Source organism: Thamnophis sirtalis, unplaced genomic scaffold, assembly GCF_051295495.1.
Source record: "Thamnophis sirtalis isolate CommonGarterSnake01/CBP01778 unplaced genomic scaffold, rThaSir2_p1.2 scaffold_5, whole genome shotgun sequence".
In the NCBI taxonomy this organism is placed as follows: Eukaryota; Metazoa; Chordata; class Lepidosauria; order Squamata; family Natricidae; genus Thamnophis; species Thamnophis sirtalis.
Genome location: NW_028261385.1, coordinates 10,215,215 through 10,236,593, shown reverse-complemented (window position 1 = coordinate 10,236,593; position 21,379 = coordinate 10,215,215). Strand labels below are relative to the sequence as shown.

The following is a 21,379-nucleotide window of genomic DNA, read 5'->3' as shown; positions in this document are numbered from 1 at the left end:
GTTATGCATGCCACTTTGGTGAAGGGGCGGGGTTTTGTGAAAAATGGGCTATTTTTTGCTCATTGGGGGGGGCACCGCCCAGGAGCACTCTACAAGCCTCCTAAAGGCTATTCATGCTTTTTTGGGGGGGAAAAACCACAGTCCCGATTTTGCAAAAAATGGAATGTTTTTGGGAGGTCTGCAGAGTGCAAAATTTTTTTTTTAAAAATCACCTCTTCAAAATCTTGGTGCGTCTTATACTCCGAAAAATACGGTAAGTGGTTTGCCCAGAGGAATCTAGAGAGTTTTGCTGCCAGGGAGAGATTTAATCCAAACTGCCGCATCTGTTTTACCTTTCCATGGTATACTGAATATACACAATAGAGAAGTGGGTAAACTGCACTTTGTTGTGACACTTGTGAATTTGAGAGGAGACAAACACCAGCCAGATATCTTGTAAATAATATTGCCAACTTCCAAAATGTTTTATTGTCTTTAAAAAAATCTAAATACTTGGCGCTATCCATAGGGCTCAGGAATTCATAGATTGCTAATGGCTTTTTTTTTTTTTTTTTTAGCAATAGCAGTAGACTTATATACCGCTTCATAGGCCTTTCAGGCCTCTCTAAGCGGTTTACAGAGAGTCAGCATATTGCCCCCAACAATCTGGGTCCTCATTTTACCCACCTCGGAAGGATGGAAGGCTGAGTCAACCCTGAGCCAGTGAGATTTGAACCGCTGACCTGCTGATCTAGCAGTAGCCTGCAGTGCTGCATTTAACCACTGCGCCACCTTGGCGCTTTGTTAGTCATCCAGCAACTTTGATCGACAGGAGCGACACAGAACCGAGGAGCATCTTATCCTTGCTACTATGCTTTGCTTCGGAAAGTCTGAGTAAATCGGGAATCTTCCTTGCCAGACGGATACTAAGCACAAAGGTGCTTCTTGATCACATATAACAGTGAATGAATTTTGTGGATTCCTTCAGAATCAGATGCCAAGATACAGGTACGTAGTCCTTGACTTACAACAGTACCATTCTAAGTTACAACGGCAATGAAAAAGAACGACAACTCATGATCGTTTTTCACACTTATGACAGTCACAGCACCTCCCTGGTCACACGATCAAAATTCAGACGCTTGGCAACTGACTCATATTTATGACGGCTGCAGTGTCCCGAGGTCGTGTGATCCACCTTTAGTGGCCTTCTGACGAAAAAAGTCAATGGGGAAGCCATTAACAACCGTGTTCCTAACCTAACTACTGGAGTGATTCACTTAACAACCGTGGCAAGAAAGGTCATAAAATGGGACCAAATTCACTTCACAACCATCTCGTGTAGCAACAGAAATTCTGGGCTCAATCATGGTCGTAAGTCGAGGACGACCTGTATTTTCCTTCAGAGTCTACCAGTCTATCAGTACTTACTGGCTTTCTCTGGAAAGTCCAATGTTCCCGCGCAATGAAAACATCTTAATTTTAAGTACATTCACCTGAAACACAGTCAACGACTACAAGAGCTCCATCAGTGACGCGAAGAGCTGCTGTGACTTCGGAGGAGAAATCCACATGCCCAGGGGAGTCGATTAAATTAATGAGGAAACCGGAGCCATCTTTGGATTGCCTGATAAAGGCCAAATCGTTTTCTGAGAGCTCATAGTAGAGAGAAATGGCCCTACAAAAGAAGACAAAGGATTTTCCTAAAGCAGATTTAAAGTCCCGTAAAACATCTGTCAGGAAAGAGGGGGGGAGTGCATTCCACGCACACCTTCAGCTAGAGTCGGATCTCAGATTACTACAGCAGGCTTGTGAGGTGTGTACCTCGTTGGTGAATGTCATTTATGACACAGATTGAGGGGATGGAAGAAACAGGGGCAAAGTTCAGCCATAATTAAAATGAGGTCAGATCTGACTGCAATAGGGTATTGCTGAAGGTGTTCCTAATAAATGACTGGATTTCTTTTGAAACTTGGCTCGAGGCTCATGAATTAATTAGGGCATCTTTCGGAAACCTGACAACATCTGCATAGAACACTGTGCCTTCTGGGTGCGCTGGAACCACAACTCCCCTAATCCTCAGGCACCAGGGTTGGGTGGGCACTAAAGAAAAACTAAGGCACCACTGCATAAGACTCCTTGCTTTATTAAAATGCAAATCTCGGAAACCAGACGTTGAGTTTTTACTTTCTCTGTCATTGCCAAACTCCCCTCTAGAAAGTAATAACTTCCAAGTTTCCAGCTATAAACAAGCCACTGCATTTTAGGAAAGTTTTGCTGACATGGCCATTGAGATTTTAGCTTTATGGATTTTTAAAAAACATATACAATCACTAAAATTAAAAAAGGCAATTTAAACAAGAAATGTTGATGAGGAAGAGAGAAATAACAGGATAACAGAATTGGAAGGGACCTTGGAGGTCTTAATCCAATCCCTTGCTCTAGCAAAAATCCCTGTACCATTTGAAGCAAAGTGTTGTCCAATCTCTTCTTAAAAACTTCCAGTGTTGGAGCATTCACAACTTCTGGAGGCAAGCTGTTCCACTGATTAATTGTTCTATTAGGAAATCTCTCCCTAGTTCTTGATTCTCTCCTTGCTTAGTTTCCATCAGTTGTTCCTTGTCCTGCCCTCAAGTACTTTGGAGAATAGGTTGACTCCCTCTTCTTTGTGGCAGCCCCTCAAACATTGGAACGCTGCTATCATATCCCCTAATCCTTCTTTTCATCAGACATCCCCAATACCTGCAATTATTCTTCATATATTTTAGATTACTGAATTTGAATTAAACTGCTGAGTTAAATGAAACAAGCTGACCATCTCCATACAGCGCATTTAACTTGCTGCTGAATTAATTCATGTTCGCCATTTTCACAATATACTGAACCATAAATCAACCAATTTAGTAAATCCCAAAAACTCTTGGTGAAGTTAAAATAACCAAGTTTAGTGTGTTGTGCACATTCATTCATCCACAAGTCTTTACCTCATTTGCTTAAACATCTTTTGTAAAGATGTAAAGCGGTGCTTTTAACAAACTGCATCCCTGTTTATAGCAATAGCAGTTAGACTTATATACTGCTTCATAGGGCTTTCAGACCTCTCTAAGCGGTTTACAGAGTCAGCGTATTGCCCCCACAGTCTGGGTCCTCATTTCACCCACCTCGGAAGGATGGAAGGCTGAGTCAACCTTGAGCCAGTGAGATTAGAACCGCTGAACTGCAGATAGCAGTCAGCTGAAGTGGCCTGCAGTACTGCACTCTACCCACTGCGCACCTCGGCTCTTTGATTTGGTGGCAGCAGTGCCTCAGATAGAAAGTCCATACAGAGAATGGTAAGTGACAATAAAGATTCTATTCTATTCTATTCTATCCTATCCTATCCCATTCCTATTCCTATTCGTCTCTAGTCTTTCCTCTCCTCTCCTCTCTTCTTATTATGAAGTTATGTGGAATTCAACTCTCAGTATTCCCAAGCCAGCATGACTGACTGAGGGATTCTGGGAGTTGAAGTCCACACATCTTAATGTTGCTAAGGTTGAGAAACATTGATGTAAAGTAATATCATGACATTTCTTTATTGTGTATGCTGCTCATACAAATAACACATAAATACATCCTTACTTGGGAAGAATAGTGTGGCCTTCATCCTAACCATGTTTGATAAGCCGATGTCTCGACTTACAACCATTCGTTTAGTGACTGAAGTAACAATAACACTGAAAAAAGTGACTTATGACCAGTTTTCACATGTACGACCGTGGCAGCATCCCCTGTGACCAAAATTTGGGTGTTTGGCAACTGACTCATCGTTATGACAGTTGCAGGATCCCGGGTGACACCATGATCACCACTTGTAACCTTCCAGCCGGCTTCCAACAACCAAAGTCAAGGGGGAAGCCTGATTCGTTTAACAACGGAATGGTTCACTTAACAACCCTGGCGAGAAAGACTGAAAAATGGGGCAAAACTCACTTAACAACTGTCATGTTTAGCAATGGAAATTTTGCGCTCGATTGTGGTTGTAAATTGAAGACTACCTATAGAAATTCTAAGCCGTTGGACCTAACATATTTATGATCCCTCATATCTTGTGTGCCTTGCACGAGACACACTTTGTGAAACAGACTATAATGCAGAAACACAATCACAAAATATTTTATTATTGCTATCACAACTCGCATGGCTATTTCTCTAAAATCCATCTTTTTTAGTTTAAAATTTTAGTATTTTAAAACAGCGGCCCCCCAAAATTCTAGCTTGGCAGACTGGCAGGGGTAAGGGAGAGGCGATGGTGCGCACAACTCCATTTCAGCAAGCAGTGGTCGTGCATGCCCACCACTCGCACAAATAGAGCTTTGCACGCAAACACGAGCACCTGCTGCTCACACAAATGGACCTCCGCGTGCATCGCCTGCCCCTTGCATAACCCAATACCGGACATGGCCCGGTAGTGGGTCTTGGCTCTGGGGTTGGGGCCCCCTGTTTTAAAGAGCATGTCAACTTCTAACTGAACCTGGCCGCAGCCATCTTTCTATTCCTCAGTTGCCACACAGAGGGGAAAGTGGGGAAGGAGGTTGGAATGCCTTACTAGACAAAACAGAGAGATTTCTCCTGAGAACCAAGGTCATCCCTATTGGTAATGGATGCGGTTGGGGAAGGGGTACCTGGAGAGCCCGCCAATTGACCTAACTGGTCAACGTGACCTGTGACACTTGGAGATGGGGTTATTTCCTAGTTTAATTATACTGAAACCGCGGGAAAGATTTAGATTTGGTTTTCCGTCGAGGCTGTGCCGATATGATGTATTCATTAAAGAAGACCTTTGAGAAGGAGCCCAGTCTCAGAATCCTGATTTGTTTGAGTTTGTTAGTCGGAGCCTTGATAGAGCATTTTAGTGGGTGCTTCTCTGAGCAAGAAACAACTTGGCAAGTCTAAGTTACAAGAGTCAGATATTCTGACCTATAAAATCAGTCGAGAGAGTGAATTTTTCAAAATAAACTAGCATAAACCAAATGGAAGTCTGCTATCTTCGGAACACTCCATTTGTAACTGATGTCCAATTGATAGTCGAAAAGGACTGCAGAGAAAAGTTAACGATACTCACGTAGATTTGATTGTGATGCACCTTTCCTGCTCGTCTTTCCGTGTGTCAGTAAATCGTGTTTCACCAGCCCTGGCAGAAGCGATGATACCCGCTTTACACACTAAGGAATCTGTAAGCGTGGACTTGCCATGATCAACATGAGCAATCACCGACATGTTTCTGATGTTGGACTTTTTGTCCATGATCGCTCGGATCTGTTCTACTGTAAAATTCACCTGAAAGTGAAGAACAGAAAGTAAATAAAAGGAGACAGGGAATGTAACTGGGGGAGGTTTTATTCCATAAACATTTCACAGAAACTAAAACAGAAAGCTTTTGTGGCATTTAATTACGCGCTTTCAAAGTGGTGTTGGCTCTAAGCAACCACACAGAATTTCTCCCTGACAATCTCTTGCCTGGTGCTTCAGGTCATCCAACGGTGTATCTATCTTTGCTGTGATTCCGTGGTCCCCAACCTTTCTGGCTCTGAGAACCGGTGGCAGCAATGGTGGGAGGAGGGAGAGGGGATGGTTTTGCCTGTGCGCACGCCTCTTGCACAAATGCAGTTTTGTGCGTACACACACTCATCCACCGCTTGCATGACCCAGTTCCTAAAGGGCTACGGACTGGTACCAGGCTGCAGACTGGGGGGGTTGGGGGTCCCCCTGCTGTAACTGATTCTATCCTTGCAGCTGCACTTCCTCTCCTCCCCCTCGTTCATTCCATCTTTCCCATCATCAGAGCCTTCACTAGAGAACTAAGTCTTCACATAATGCATTAAGGTATTATCTCAGGTTTCTGTAATATCAATCAGGTGGTTTTTAAAAAAAAATGCTTTTATTGGAATAATACGGTACTGTAGTCCAACTGAAATGAATTTTGCAATTTTCATTTTCAATTTATCTTGGGATTCTAGTCACAGGCTAGCATTGCAAACTGTTATTTTTCAACAGAATTAAAACAATGAATTTTAACATTGATTGTTGCTCAGGTATGCATAGTTAATTCAGTGTCAGCAGCTTTCTGCTCTGCTAGGGGCTCACTTCTGGCTTTTCAAATTTTTTTTTTTTAAACTGACATCATAAAACTATCAAATTAAGCTGCCAGACAGCAATATTCCTGCTTTGTGGAATACAGGATCATAATTATTTCACAGATAGCTAATTATCTAGTGTACTATTCCCATATGAGCAGAACATGCTATGGTGATCTCAAATCCTACCTTTTTAATAACCAAAACAAGTTATAGCAACTGTATTATCTATCTATAGTATCTTCTGTAATTGACTTTCATCAATAATACCTATCATCACACAGCTGAATTATACTGGCATTGTTGGATTTTGTTGCTAAAAATCAGGCTTTAACCCAAAGGTGTCCAACCTTGAAAATATTACAATTTATGGACTTTAACTTCCAGAATTCCCCAACCGACTTGGCTGGGGAATTCTGGGAGTTAAAATCCACAGGATTTAAAGGGTTCAAGGTTGGATACCCTGCTTTAACCATTCCTCCCAGCAAAGCAATGATATCATTAGCCTCTTGCTATAGCAGAGCAGTTCCCATATTATTATTATTATTATTATTATTATTATTATTACATACTATAACTGCGCAATTTTAAATAGAATGCTGAGTGTATGGGAGCTGGCTGGAATTGAATGAATGGCCCACTTTTAGTAATTGTTACCCTTGTATTTTATATGTTTTAAATTTTTACGTGGGAATTGTTAGAGTGGATAAATGAGTATGTTTGACTCGGAGGACCTGCTGGGGAAGGCGGGAGGAACCGGGGTGGTTGGGGGGACCATGGACATGGGAGTGGGTCGGAGCATAGCGGTCGTGACAGGGAGAGGCAGATACGGCGGGGACCTTAGGGCTGGCCATTACCGGGGAAGGAGGGTTCGCTACATTGCAGAGATCCCTCCTTCCGGCCCTAGGAGTCCCACTCCAAGACCAGATGGCGCGAGTAGTCAGGACCCTGGTCTCAGGCTGTTGTCGCTAAATGCCAGGTCTGTTGTTCACAAAGCTCCCCTCGTCCGGGACTTAATTGTTGACGAGAGGGCAGACCTGGCATGTATTACTGAAACCTGGCTGGGCACAGAAGGAGGAGTCCCCCTTGTAGAGATGTGCCCAGAGGGATTTCAGGTGCTTCATCAGCCGAGAGCCCAGGGAAGGGGTGGCGGTGTGGCTATTGTAATCCGGGAGTCTCTGTTACCTCGTAGGGTCCCTGCTCCGGAGCTTGTCGGGTGTGAGTCTCTGCTGATAAAGTTGGACCTCAAGGGTCAAGTGGGTTTGCTGCTAACGTACCTGCCTCCCAACTGCGTTGCAGCATCCCTCCCCTCGCTCCTCGAGTCAGTAGCCGAGCTGGCAGTTGAGTTCCCCAGGCTTATAGTTCTGGGGGATTTCAACTTGCCATCGCTCGGTGAACGCTCTGATGGGGCGCAGGAGTTCATGGCCTCCATGACGGCCATGGGCTTGACCCAAGTAATTCGGGGCCCAACCCATGCAGCGGGTCACATGCTCGACCTCGTATTCCTCTCGGAGCAGTGGATGTGTGATCTTGGTCTGAGGGGTAATGAGATCATACCCCTGTCGTGGTCAGACCATTGCCTACTGAGGCTTGACTTCCGGAGGCCAAACCCCCACCGTAGGGAGGAGGAACCGACCAGGTGGTTCCGCCCCAGGCGACTTATGGACCCTTTGAGGTTCCAGACGGAGCTTGGGGTTATTCCTGATACCCTCGCCCACAGTTCGGCGGAGACTCTGGCTGCCGCCTGGTACTCGGCGGCGTCGGAGTCTCTCGACCGGATTGCGCCACTACGGCCCCTCCGGGTCAGTGGATCCCGGAGAGCTCCCTGGTTTACCGAGGAACTCCGGGAGAAGAAACGCCGGAGGAGATGCCTAGAGCACCAGTGGAGGTCCGATAGGTCCGAGGTAAACCGAGCACTCTTAACTACCTGCACCAAGGACTATGTCCGAGCATTAAGAACTGCAAAAAGATCATATATTTCTTCCTTGGTTGCGTCCGCCGAGTCACGCCCAGCCGCCCTGTTCAGGATAACCCGCTCCCTCCTTAATAGGAGGGATGCGGGAGACCCCTTGCAGGGTAGGGCTGAGGATTATGCTCAATTCTTGGCGGACAAAGTAGCTCGGTTGCGATCGGACTTGGACTCCACCGCAGTAGATCCAGCTGAGACACAGGAGGATCATTTGCCACATCAGTTCTGGGTTGAGTTCCAGGAAGTTGCCTCTGGGGATGTGGACAAGGCCATCCGAGCTGTAAGTGCCTCCACTTGTATTCTGGACCCGTGTCCCTCCTGGCTGGTGGCTAACAGCAGGGAGGTGACACATGGCTGGATCCAGGCGGTTGTCACCGCCTCTCTTCGGGAGGGGCACTTCCCCGCCGTACTCAAAACGGCGGTGGTGAGACCCCTCCTAAAGAAACCATCGTTAGATCCAGCCATCTTAAACAACTTTCGTCCTGTCTCCAACCTTCCCTTTATCGGGAAGGTTGTTGAGAAAGTGGTGGCCTTTCAGCTTCGACGGGCCTTGGAGGAAGCTAGCTATCTTGACCCCTTCCAGTCCGGCTTCAGACCTGGTTACAGCACAGAAACCGCTTTGGTCGCATTGACCGATGATCTCTGGAGGGCCAGAGATGGAGGCTATGCGTCCATCCTGGTTCTCCTTGACCTCTCAGCGGCTTTCGATACCATCGACCATGGTATCCTTCTGCGACGACTGCGGGAGGTGGGAGTGGGAGGCACTGTTTTGCGGTGGTTCTCCTCTTACCTCTCGGACAGGTCGCAGTCGGTGTTAGTGGGGGGGCAGAGATCGTCCCTGAGGCCCCTAACATGTGGAGTACCTCAGGGTTCGGTCCTATCCCCCCTACTATTTAACATATACATGAAACCGCTGGGCGAGATCATTCGGAGGCACGGGATAAAATACCATCAATATGCGGACGATACACAATTGTATCTGTCCGCCCCGTGCCAACTCAATGAAGCGGTGGACGTGATGAACCGGGGTCTGGAGGCCGTTAAGGACTGGATGAGTGCTAACAAACTGGTGCTCAACCCGGATAAGACCGAGTGGCTGTTGTGTTTCCCCCCCAATAATTTGGCTAATACACCAACGCTTAGGCTGGGGGGTCAAATTTTATACCCCTCAGATAGGGTCCGCAACTTAGGAGTCCTCCTGGATCCACAGCTGACTTTTGACCACCAGCTGTCAGCTGTGACCAGGGGGGCATTTGCCCAGGTTCGCCTGGTCCGCCAGTTGCGGCCCTACCTAGATCGGGGGGCCCTCACAACAGTCACTCGAGCCCTTGTGATCTCTAGACTGGAATACTGCAATGGGCTCTACATGGGGTTGCCCCTGAAGTGCATCCGGCGACTACAGCTAGTCCAAAATGCAGCCGCGCGAGTGATAGTGGGCGCACCTCGGTTCGCCCACGTTACACCTGTCCTCCGCGAGCTGCACTGGCTGCCTGTTGGTCTCCGGGTGCGCTTCAGGATAATGATGACCATCTTTAAAGCACTCCATGGTAGTGGATCTAGGTACTTGAGAGACCGCCTTCTGCCGATTACCTCCCTAAATCGACCAATCAGATCGCACAGACTGGGCCTCCTCCGAATTCCATCTGCCAGTCAATGTCGACTGGCGACCACACGGAGGAGAGCCTTTTCTGTTGCTGCCCCGACCCTATGGAACGAGCTCCCCATGGAGATCCGCACCCTCACCACGACCCAGACCTTCCGCGCAGCCCTCAAGATCTGGCTCTCCCAGCAGGCCTGGGGATAGGCTTCCAATTACCCGCCCGAGTGTTTGATTGCTGAATGAAAGCTGTGTTTTATTATTTTTCTTTTGTTCACAAAGTGTTTGTTTTGACCTTGCACTTCCCCTCCCCTGTGGTTGTAAGCCGCCCTGAGTCCCCTCAGGGAAAAGGGCGGCATATAAATCCCAATAAACCTAAACCTAAACCTAAACCTAAACCAGAGCAAGTAAAAAAAATTCTTCAATCATGAGGATTGTTATGCAGCCAATCACTTGGACAGTTTTTGCCCATTTCTGTTGGGCAGAAAACTTTTTACTTGCCATGCTAGTGAGATGCTAATGATATCATTGCTTTGATGAGAGGAATGGTTAAAGCAGGGGTATCCGACCTTGGAGAAGTTAAGACCGATGGACTTCAACTCCCAGAATTCCACAGCCACATTTCAAAGCTGGGAACAGTATATTCTCAGTTCCTGGGCCTTTCGCCTTCCAACTCATCTAAAGCATGGTCTAAAATAACCCATGCCAGCTGCTTCTTGAGATGAGTGACCCTTGATATTGACACTGCAACTGGAAGGGGCTTGAAGCATAAAACTCAACCAGCACAGGAGATGGGAGTGTATGGATGCTACATATTTCCATATATGGTGGACTTGCAAAAAGGTTAAAGCATTTTGGATTAAAATATGGTGGATTATGCAAAATGTTCTTTAAAAAAGGATAAAGTTTACCCCTCAGTTATTTTTGTTAGGCATAATTACTGATTGTACAGTTGTAGAGACTAATCTGATATTGCATTTAATAACTGCAGCTAGATTGTTGGTGGCGCAATACTGGAAGAAGGAAGATTTGCCTACTATTCAAGAATGGACATTGAAAGTAACAAACCTAGCCGAGATGGCCAAAAATATCTGCATATCTTAAGGACCATTCAAACAAGAGATACAAACTGGAGTGGCGAAGATGGATTGATTATACTCAAAACAAATACGGGACTAAGAAACTCCAGATAGCTTATGATTAGAGATCAGGGATTATAAATTATCTCGAGTTAGTCCAGGAAGGAGAAGCTAGAGTTCAATGGAAATACGTTGTTCACCATCTCTTTTGGTTGTTTTTTTTCCTTAAACTGTATCTTAATTATTTTTGCTAAAGATTTATACCCTGTATTGATTCTGGGAAGTGGGGGGGGGGAGGGGGAAGGTTGGGAGGGCTTGGGGGAGGGGTGGGAACTAAACACTTGTAACAGTTTGTGGTTTTTTTTTTACTGGACCAAGAAATTCCAGTTAGCCTATGCTTAAGATCAGAAATGATTTAAATTGTTTAAAGTTAGTTCAGTAAGAAGAAGCTAAGGTCAATGTAGAATGTCATTAATTTCTTTATTTCTTTTTTCTCAATAGATTTTAGACTGTGTTAGTTAAAAATCCATACCGTGTACGGGTTCTGGGAAGTCGGGGGGGGGGGAAGGGGGAGGGGGGTTGGGGGGGTGGAGGGAGGGAGGGTCATACAAAAAAATTGTACTTCAATGTTTTAATGATTGACGAATGATGAAATATTTGTGTTTTTTAAAAGAAATAAAGCCCTTTGGAACAAGAATGTTTAATAAAAAGATTTATTTTAAAAAAAAAACTCAACCAGCACACACTCCCCTCTCTGACAATCCCGTTTCTCTAGAGCAGGGTTGTCCAACCTTGGCAACTTTTAAGACTTGTGGACTTCAACTCCACAAGTCTTAAAGTGGCCAAGGTTGGACAGCCCTGCTCTAGAAGAAGGGCCACCAACCTTTCGGATCCCAGGGACCACTAAATTCATAATTTTAAATCCCACGGACCATTAATATGATCTGCCTAATGACCGTCTGGGTGGGTGGGTGTGGCTAGGTAGTCATGTGACTGGGTGGGCATGGCTAACTCGATGTCACTCATAGAGAGAGGGCTGCCTCGCCAGCCTCTACTCGCCTCTCCTCTCCCAGCCACTCCTCACCTGCCTGTCCGGCCTCCTTAGGAAGCAGTTGTTGGAGCTAAGCAGCCACCAGGAGAAAGAGTTGGCAAAGCTCAGTTCAAATTGGATCGGAAGGAGGCTCAGCAGAAGCACCTCACTGAGGACTACAAGCATAGGCTTTCCAAGCAGGGGGAAGAACTGCGGGATTGCAAGGCCAGGTGCCGGGGCCTGGAGGCTCAGTAGGCTGAGATGGTCAGTCAGTTCCAGGCCATGATGCAGTCCTACTGGAGCCAGGTCCTCTGGCTCTTCACCACCTCCAGTACTTCCTTCCAGTCTTCACCCAAAGCCCCACACCAGGAGGCTGAAGCAGACCCCCCGTTGGAATTTCTGACCCACACAAAAAGACCACAAAGGGGGAGACCCTCTGCAGCAACACAGGCCTTCATTGCACGTATCCATCTCGTCCAGAACGCAGCCGCGCGAGCGATTGTGGGTGCACCTCGGTACACCCACGTTACACCTATCCTCCGCGAGCTGCACTGGTTACCGATCAGTCTCCGGATACGTTTCAAGATCGTAACTTATAAAGCCCTTCATGGTATTGGATCTGGGTACTTGAGAGACCGCCTGCTGCCAATTACCTCCCACAGACCCATTAGATCTCACAGGGTCGGCCTCCTCCGGGTGCCATCTACCAGCCAATGCCACCTGGCTATTACCCGGGGGAGGGCCTTCTCTGTGGCAGCTCCGGCCCTCTGGAATGAACTCCCCGCAGGGATTCGGACCCTCACCACTCTCCAGGCCTTCCGAAAAGCCGTCAAAACCTGGCTTTGCCGGCAGGCCTGGGGTTGATGAGTTCCCTCCCCTCTCGACTTGTATGGCTGTGTGACTCTTGCTTATTTTAACTGTTTGTATGTAGTTTTATGTTCCCCTTTCTCCCCTATTGAATTGTTCGCCACCCTGAGTCCTCCCGGAGAAGGGCGGCATACAAATAATAAAATTCCATTCCATTCCATTCCATCTCAAGGGCCGTAGTTTGAGGACTCCTGATTTAGTGCAACATAAAAAAAATGCAAATAATTTTTCTGCGGACCACCAAAATGTTCTCACAGACCACCAGTGGCCCAAAGACCACCAGTTGATGACCGCTGCTCTAGAAGGCACAGGAGGGAATTCTGGGAGTTGAAGTCCACAAGTCATAAAGTTGCCAAGGTTGGACAGCCCTGCTCTAAAAGGCACAGGAGCCTAAGTGTTCATTTGTGAAAGCTCTCACAATGCCTTGGTTTAGCAGAGTGTGCGTGTCCCTGGGCCAGAGAAAGAAGGACAACCGGCTGACAGTTACAATTGTGGAGTTAACCAGCAAAGGCAGCCAAAGTCTGTGAAGCCCCTCCATTTCTACAAAGAGTTGTCAGTTATGATTAAAGTAACTGCAATTTTTTTTTACTTGCTAAGTCGCCATGGAGATGATGGGCAATGAGGATGATATATTAAACATGTAGGCCGTCCAGCTGTGGATCTTTTGCATGGAATAAGATATTATTACAAAGCAAAATGGTAATGGAGGATTATAAAAAGAAGAGAATCTTTTTGGAGAATAATCTTAATAAAAAGCACAAAAGTCAGGAGGTTTGGGGTGTAACTAAAGCTTTCGTAAGTAGGGTACTTTATACAATACAATAGGAGATTTAAAAAGAAAAAGGGAAGAAAATATACTAATGATTTTGAGTGAGATTGAAAAAAAAATCTTTAAATTCTCCAGGGTTTGACAACTATTCACCAAATTAAGCTTTTACAGCTGCAATTATCTATGTTAGCAGTGAGAGAGATGGAATTAAAGATGAACTTGTAAGACAAAGAAATTTTGCTGCAAAAAAACCAGAGAGATGGTTGGCATATAAGATAGAAAAAGAAAAGAAAATCATGTTCTAACTTTAGAAAGAGGTATATTTGCATTGTGTTGTATTTATAACCGCTGTAAAGAAGATCTGAAGCCACCCTTTTTCCTTTTTTTTTCATTTTCATTATTTTTCTATTTTTCTCCGATTTCTTTTTTCTTCCTTACGTTACATTTCTTTGCATTAGATCTTATCTTATTGTTTAAAAGTTTCAATAAAAATTATGTATATATTAAAAAAAGGAATTGTCTGGCTATTTTTCTATTGCAGCTTTTAGTAGCTGTATGTGTAAAGAGCTTACAGGATAAACTTAGATAATAAAAGTTTATTGAACTGTACCTCTCACTGTGAAAATATTTTATAATATTAGTTTTCAGCCCCATTACAATTTATTAAAAGTGTAAAAATCCCACTAGGATTTATTTCTGGGTAACTGAGCAGAATAATCCTCCTATAACCCAAAGTATCTCTACCACCCTCTTAATGTCAGTATTTGTTAAACCTCAGCCTTTAAAGAGATATATTTGATCTATGAATGAAAGCCATTATTGAAGATCCATTCTGCTTCTTTCCCACCATTATTTTACTGCTAAACAGGGAGAGAGAGAGAAAGAATAGATACGGTGATATTTCTGTCAATGGAAGAGACCTGCCTATGGAGATTCTCAATCATCCAGGTCATGATTGTAACAAAAAGGTGCTTTTTCAAAAGGCAACTGGACTTTATTTTTGCTTGAAGACGTTTCACTTCTCATCCAAGAAGCTTCTTCAATTCTGAAGAAGCTTCAGAAGTTCTGAAGAAGCTTCTTGGATGAGAAGCAAAACATCTTCAAGCAAAAACAAAGTAAGTCCAGTTGCCTTTTGGAAAAGCATCCTTGGGGCAATGGGACAGTTACCGTATTTTTCAGAGTATAAGACGCACCGCAGTATAAGACGCACCAAGATTTTGAAGAGGCAAATTAAAAAAGAAAGTTTTTACACTCCGCAGACCTCCCAAAAATGGCCCGTTTTTCATGAAAGCAGGCCCATTTTTGTCAAAAAAGGGGGCATGCATAGCCTTTAGGAGGTTTATAGAGTGCTCCTGGGGGCTGGGGGGAGGCAGAAACGAGCAAAAAACAGCCCGTTTTTCGCTCATTTTTGCCCTTCCCAGCCCCAGGAGCACTCTGGAAGCCTCCTAAAGGCTATGCACGGCCATTTTTGTAAAGGGGGCAGGGTTTTGGGATGCCAAAAATGCTGTATTCAGTATATAAGACGCAGCCAGATTTTCACCCTCTTTTTTGAGGGAAAAAGGTGCGTTTTTAAGTTTGAGAAATACGACAGCTTATTGACTTGGAAAGCAATTATTTTGGCTTGGCGGCCTTTGCCAAATGTGTGAGCCTGGTCTTCTATATACAGAAGAGACACTTATTTGTTATTTGCTTATTTATTAAATCTAGAAGGTTGTACAACTCTATCAAGACTCTGTGCTGGATATAATATCAATACTTCAATCCCATTTGAAAGAACCACAAAAGTCTGGAGAAGAATAAACACGAAGTCCTGTTTTAAGGGCCCACTTAAACAAAAGCAGTGAGAAAGTCAGAATACAAACAATGAAATTAAAACAAACAAGATGTTCAAGTTACTCCTCCTTTTGGTTTCTCCTCATCCAGGCTAAGGAAGCAGCTGAGAACGACTTCACCAGAAGCTGGATATTGTTATCCCATCACCTCTGATCACTGCCCATTGAATTTATAAGAGTTGCAGTCCAGTAACATCTATACAAAAGCAGGTTCCTTACACCTGATGAGAATTTGCTGCAAACATGCTGCAAAAATCCGTAACCCCCGAAAAGGACAATAAAATAATGCTTAAAACTAATAAAAAAGTCTTGTCACAGACAACATCTCTCCTCTTCATGGCTGTTTTCGGCACTCAAGAGATACAATAAAAGAGAGAAGTGAAGAAATATGGGTGCTTTTCATTACACGGTGGTTATAGGCAGATTGCGATTCATATTCTGATTAATAGTCAGGTAGGAGTTCCAAGAAACAAAATCCTTTTTTAAAAAGGATAGGGGGGTAGGAAGGAGGGAGGGAAGGAGGGAGGGAAGCAAGGAGGGAAGGAAGGAGGGAAGGAAGGAGAGAAGGAGAGAAGGAGGGAAGGAAGGAGGGAAGGAAGGAGAGAAGGGGGAAGGAAGGAGGAAAGGAAGGGGGAAAGGAAGGAGAGAAGGAGAAAAGAAAGGAGGGAAGGAAGGAAGGAAGGAGGGAAGGAAGGAGGGAAGGAGAGAAGGAGGGAAGGGGAAGGAGGGAAGGAAGGGGAGTAGGAGAGAAGAAACGAGAGAAGGAAAGAGGGAGGGAGGGAAGAAGAAGTAGGACCGTTGTAAGATAAGATGGATCTATGGGATGTTAAAAAAGCAATCTTCAAGTATATTGTCAACAGTAGGGAAAAATTGTTATAAATACATATTATTAATAACAGTTATGAGATCATATAATTGTGAATGTATATATGAAATTGATAAAATTAAAATAATTACTTTAAAAAAATTAATAAATATACACAAATGTTTTACGCCAACCAGATAAAACAATCTGGTAAAGTAGCCAGACTAACTAACTTAGCCCTTAGATCAGGGGTCACCCAACCTCTGGACTGTAGCCCACTACCGGGCGGTGTCCTGTTGAGTCTGTCTTCTGCACCTCTATCACTGTCTGGTTTGGCTCTGCAAACAAACAAGACAGACACAGACTTCAATGGACAATTAGAACTGCAGTTGCTACCAAGTTGCCTTCCATCGAGGACATACATTACGCAAGTCAAAAAGAGGGATGTGAAAATAACTACAGACCCCTCACATCCTGTACATAAATTGTTTCAACTTCTACCCTCAAAATGACGCTGTAGGGCACTGCACACCAGAACAACTACACAAGGACAGTCCCCCCCCCCAATGCCATCACTCTGCTAAACAACTAATTCCCACAACACTGTCAAACTATTTACTAAGACTACATTACTATTCTTCTTCTCCTCCTTCCTATTACCTATGGTATTTCCTTTTCTACTTATGACTATTGGTTTGTAGCTTGTATCTTTACAATTTATATTGTTTAGTTTAGTTTCCTATATGATTTAGGTTCATTACTTATATAGTATCATATGACTATCACTAAGTGTTGTATCTTATGCTTCATGATGAATGTATTTATGACTATGATCATGATTTATCACTTATATCAAGATGTACACTAAGAGCTTAGGCACCAAAGACAAATTCCTTGTGTGTCCAATCCCTCCCTCCCTCTCTCTCTCTCTGCTGTGGCCTGGCGGTGCTCAACTCTTTCTGAAGCATTCCTGTCAACGATGTGGGTGTCCAGGTGAGATCTGCCAGCATCATGACCACTCTGAAGCATGGCTGGTGCACTTCCTAGGGGGAGCTCTTCCTGAATTGGTCCACACTGAAGCTGCATCCGATGAACTTGTGAGACCTCTGGGCTTCCCTGCTACAACATCGGCTGCTTTTTTTGCCCCACCCCTCTCACTGTCACTGAGCCTCTGCTATTTCCAATGCTTCTCTACCCTTTCAAAGTTGCATAGCAGGTATTTCCTTTCCTCCTTGACCCTGTTTCTTTTAACACTCTTCTTTCTCCTCCTTCAGCCTCCCGGCATCTCAGTGGCCGAACCCTGCCACAAAACTCTCTTTTGAAGCAAAGAGGGTCCTTCCTAAAGCTCTTTCTTCATAGAAAGGCAGGGCCCTTAAAAGAATGCAGGAAGTGGGGGCACAGGCATTCTTGGTGCCATGCAGCCCACACTTTCAAACTGACGCAGGCTATCTCAGACTCTTAGTTTATGACACATTGATTTGGGAATATGGAATGGGATGGAATGGAATAGAAATTAAATAGAAAAGAATTACAAGTAGAAGTAGAATCAGGAATAGAATACAAAACATGGAATGGAATAGAATACAAAACATGGAATGGAATAGAATACAAAACATGGAATGGATTAGAATACAAAACATGGAATAGAATGGAATGGAATGGAATAGAATAGAACAGAACAGAAGTTAGAAATAGCGCAGAGAAAAGCAACAAAGATGATGAGGTTGAAGGCTAAAACATATGAAGAACAGTTGCCGGAACTGGGTATGTCTAATTTAATGAACAGGACTAGGGATGACATGATAGCAGTCTTCCAATATTTTAAGGGGTGCCACAAAGAACATGGGGTCAATCTATTTTTCAAAGCACCAGAAGGCAGGACAAGAAGCAATGGATGGGAACTAATCAAGGAGAGAAGCAACTTAGAACTAAGGAGAATTTTCCACACAGTTACTAGACTTAACTAGTAGAACAGCTTGCCTCCAGAAGTCGTGGGTACTCCATCACTGGAGGTTTTTAAGATGAGATTGGACAGCCATTTGCCTGAAATGGTAGAGTCTGCTGCTTAAGCAGGGGGTTGGACTAGAAGACCTCCAAGGTCCCTTGCAATTCTGTTAATAACACAAGTTTTGCCTCAATTCACAATGCGCATTTGCACCTGTTAACGCTGGATTACAAGGGAGTTGGACACACTGTGGTTCAGAATCTTTTCCAGAATGCAGCCACTGTCATATGTTCATTACCTTAAATTATAACATGTATTATTGGGGGGAGGGAATGCATAAAGCAGTACATTAAATCCGGCAAATGTGGTTTATCCACACAAATTGAAATGCTACCTGAAACTCAGCCATTTTGTGCAAATTTCTGTGGCAAAACTCTAGACATTTATTAGGAAACTTGCTCTATTTTAGACAGTTCAAGACATTTCAGAATAAACCCAGCAAGGATTAGGACACATGAATGTAAGAAATTACTGCTTTCTGTTAAAATATGCCAATACTATACTAAATAAACCAGATTAGAGCCACACAGAGTCTCAGAACAAGGATGATGTTATGAGTCTACCTTACAGGTAAGGATTACTGAAGAAGCATGTAACACAGTTAAGACTTTAAACACTCTAAATATGAATTCTCATCCTTGCAATCCACCTTCATTCTGTCTTCGGGTAAAATGCAAAATCCTGATTGTGTTTCTTTAAATATGCTTGGTACATTTTGCAGCTATTTAAAGCTATGCAGATGTGGGTGGGGGAAACTATCCCCCCCCACCACCACCAAAAAAACAACAACATTCTTGCAGTTCCTGCTGCAGTATAAAAGATAGTAAGAAAACACAGCTAATTTTTTTACTGGACAACTCAGAGAATTGGCATACAAAAAGATAGCAATTTAAAAGAGAAAATACATAATGTGTTCTCTAGTTCACTACCTCAAATGCTGCAGTTCCTTAAATAACCTTGTGCAGTGTTTTAGAGCACCCACAAAAGTCACCGCAATGAACATATATTAAGATGAGCATAAACATATGATTTTTTTTTTAGTAAATGAGTAATAGAAGAAGGAGGTCATTTACAAAGATATTTAGAATATCAAGAAAGAAGTCCATATTTATAATATAAATTATTGGAAGGGGGGGAAATATAGCAAATATATCATCTTTGGGGTTCTGGATACATACAGGACATTCTTCCGAGTTCCAGAATAGCCCTTTTTCAGACCAATACTGTAAATAATGCCAACAATCAAAGGAAAATCTCCTTGACTCAAGGAGGGGAAAAAAAGCCACAATCATACAATAGTGTCCAACTCACAGTGAGATTTTGAAAAATAATATTAGAGAGAGATAGTGGCAGGGGAACAGGACTTTCACTGCTAAGATGCTTCAGCAAATAATTACAATAATCATAATAGTCTGGAAAGGGAATATCGCAATATCGGGAGACAGCAGCCGAGAAGAGAAATAAGGGTAGAAAAATCGCAAAAAATCCAAAGAGCCACACACAGAAGTAAGAGAACAGCTGTGGCAAAAGGAAGCAGAGATAGTAAGCATCCACAGCAATAGGTGCCCTTAGGTGCAATCCCAAAACATCTGGAGCATTACTTGAACCACCATTGGCTTTGACAAAACCCTCAATTGCAAAAGACAGCTTTGCAACACTGGACATCCTGCGGCGATACCTTTACTATCACCATTATTATTATTATTAAAGCACATCTGCCTATCCCGGGTGGTTGGGAAGGACGTCCCCCCATAGGTGGACTCAAAGGCCCAAATCCAGCCCTGAACATCTGGCTGGCTGTTGCAACCAGCCCTTCAACCCTCATAAATTATGCCACGGGTGCCCGAGTTAACTTCTTGGAGCTTCCCACCACCACCACCACAAGAATTCCCCCTTCCCTGGTCGTAGCAGATAAAAGATCCAAGTGGATCTTTGATCAGCTGGGTTGGGCTCGTCTTCAGCGCAAGGGATGATGGGCTTTGTAGTCCCCCCCCAAGCAGTGCAAGGAGACCCCCCTCTACCTTCCCTAGCCCACTCTAGTATGAGAAATGGGTGACCCACACTGGCAATTCCTCTCCCCCCCCCCTCCCCATCATGACCCACGTCCTCTAGGGAGGATGTCACTGACATCATCCTGACATGGGTCCTGCAATAGGGATGACGGCGACGGCGGCGGCGGCGGCGGCGGGGGGGTGGGAGGGGATGGACAGACAGAGACCAACTGCCCTGAAAATGGCTGTCGGGAGAGGCCGGGGCCAGGGTGGGGTCTCCGGGAAAGAAAGGCTGGTACGGACCCCCGAAGGAGCCCGCCTCACAAAATGGGGCCGCGAGGGGGTCGCCGGCCTCCCCCCCTCGGGGTATCGCGCCTTTCCGCCCGGGGGATCGCTCACCATTTTGGCGGATGGTTCTAGATTGCCCCGCGCCGCCTCAGAAACCGCCGCCGCCGCCGCCTCAGACCGCGGAGGTCAGAGAGAGCCGAAGAGAGGAGAAGGAGGGATAAAGAAAAAAACAAAGGCCAAGACTACAAACGGGTGCGGGGCGGGGGAATCCTAGAGCGGACACAATAAAGGCGGAGGGGGGGGGTTAGGGAGACCCTCTGGCATGCAGATTTGCAGTCTATGGTCTGCAGCTCGGGCTCTGGAAGGGAGGGAGGCGACGCGCGGTCCTCCGGAGAGCGCGTTCGTGTTGGTGTCGCCGGCGGCGGTTTTCCCACGCTTCCCCCCCCCCGCCTCCCCGCCGCGCCGTTATCTTCACGGCGCAGCGCCGGGTGTACAAAGGGAGGAAGGGAGAGAGTGGCACGTCCTTCTGTCACATGCGGTCCAGGCAGCTTACAACAGTCCCCTTTAGTGTCCGTTCAGAGTTATAACGGCACTGAAAAACGTGACTTAACTTAGGACTGTTTTTTTCGCACTTACGACCGTTGCGGCATTCCAACCCCCCCCCCATGGTCACGTGATCGAAATTCAGCTGCTTGGCGACTTGTTGATGCTGATGACTTTTGCTGTGCCCCCAAGATCATTGCGATCCCTTTTTGTGACCTGACGAGCAACAAAAGTCGTAAAATGGGGCAAGACTCCCTGACCAAATCTCTCTTTTTTCCCCATTTTTTTAAAAAAATATTTGGATTCAAGCATCATCTTCCATTAAACAGTGTGTCGCCTGGGTACAAATGGTTTGTGCCAATATTTTATACAATAACAATTACAACGTACAGTCATGTTTATTATTATATCTATTCTTGACTTAATACTAATATTAATATATACCATGCCTAATACAAATAACGGTCCTTTTCTTAACTTATTTAATTTTATTAAAACATTCTATTTCA

The 21,379-nt window shown here is 44.7% G+C and overlaps 2 protein-coding genes across 3 annotated transcripts in view; one reads left to right on the top strand and one right to left on the bottom strand.

Moving 5' to 3' along the window:
* The window catches only part of PIAS2 (protein inhibitor of activated STAT 2), an 88,241-nt gene extending 72,762 nt beyond the window's left edge, over window positions 1-15,479 (top strand). Inside the window, exon 14 of the mRNA XM_087715300.1 lies at window positions 15,330-15,479. Coding sequence (XP_087571426.1) covers window positions 15,330-15,392 — 63 coding nt within the window. The 3' untranslated portion in view covers window positions 15,393-15,479. The remainder of the gene's footprint in view (window positions 1-15,329) is intronic.
* The window catches only part of LOC106553824 (elongation factor 2), a 46,541-nt gene extending 25,829 nt beyond the window's left edge, over window positions 1-20,712 (bottom strand). The window contains exons 1-3 of one of the 2 annotated variants that reach the window (XM_087715292.1): window positions 20,439-20,712; window positions 5,084-5,298; window positions 1,476-1,657 (exon numbers count right to left, since the gene is read on the bottom strand). In XM_087715292.1, coding sequence (XP_087571418.1) covers window positions 1,476-1,657; window positions 5,084-5,298; window positions 20,439-20,441 — 400 coding nt within the window. In that variant the 5' untranslated portion in view covers window positions 20,442-20,712. Of the gene's footprint in view, window positions 1-1,475; window positions 1,658-5,083; window positions 5,299-20,438 lie in introns of those variants that run through there. The other variant, XM_087715293.1, reaches the window with a different exon arrangement.
* Window positions 20,713-21,379: the final 667 nt, after the last annotated feature.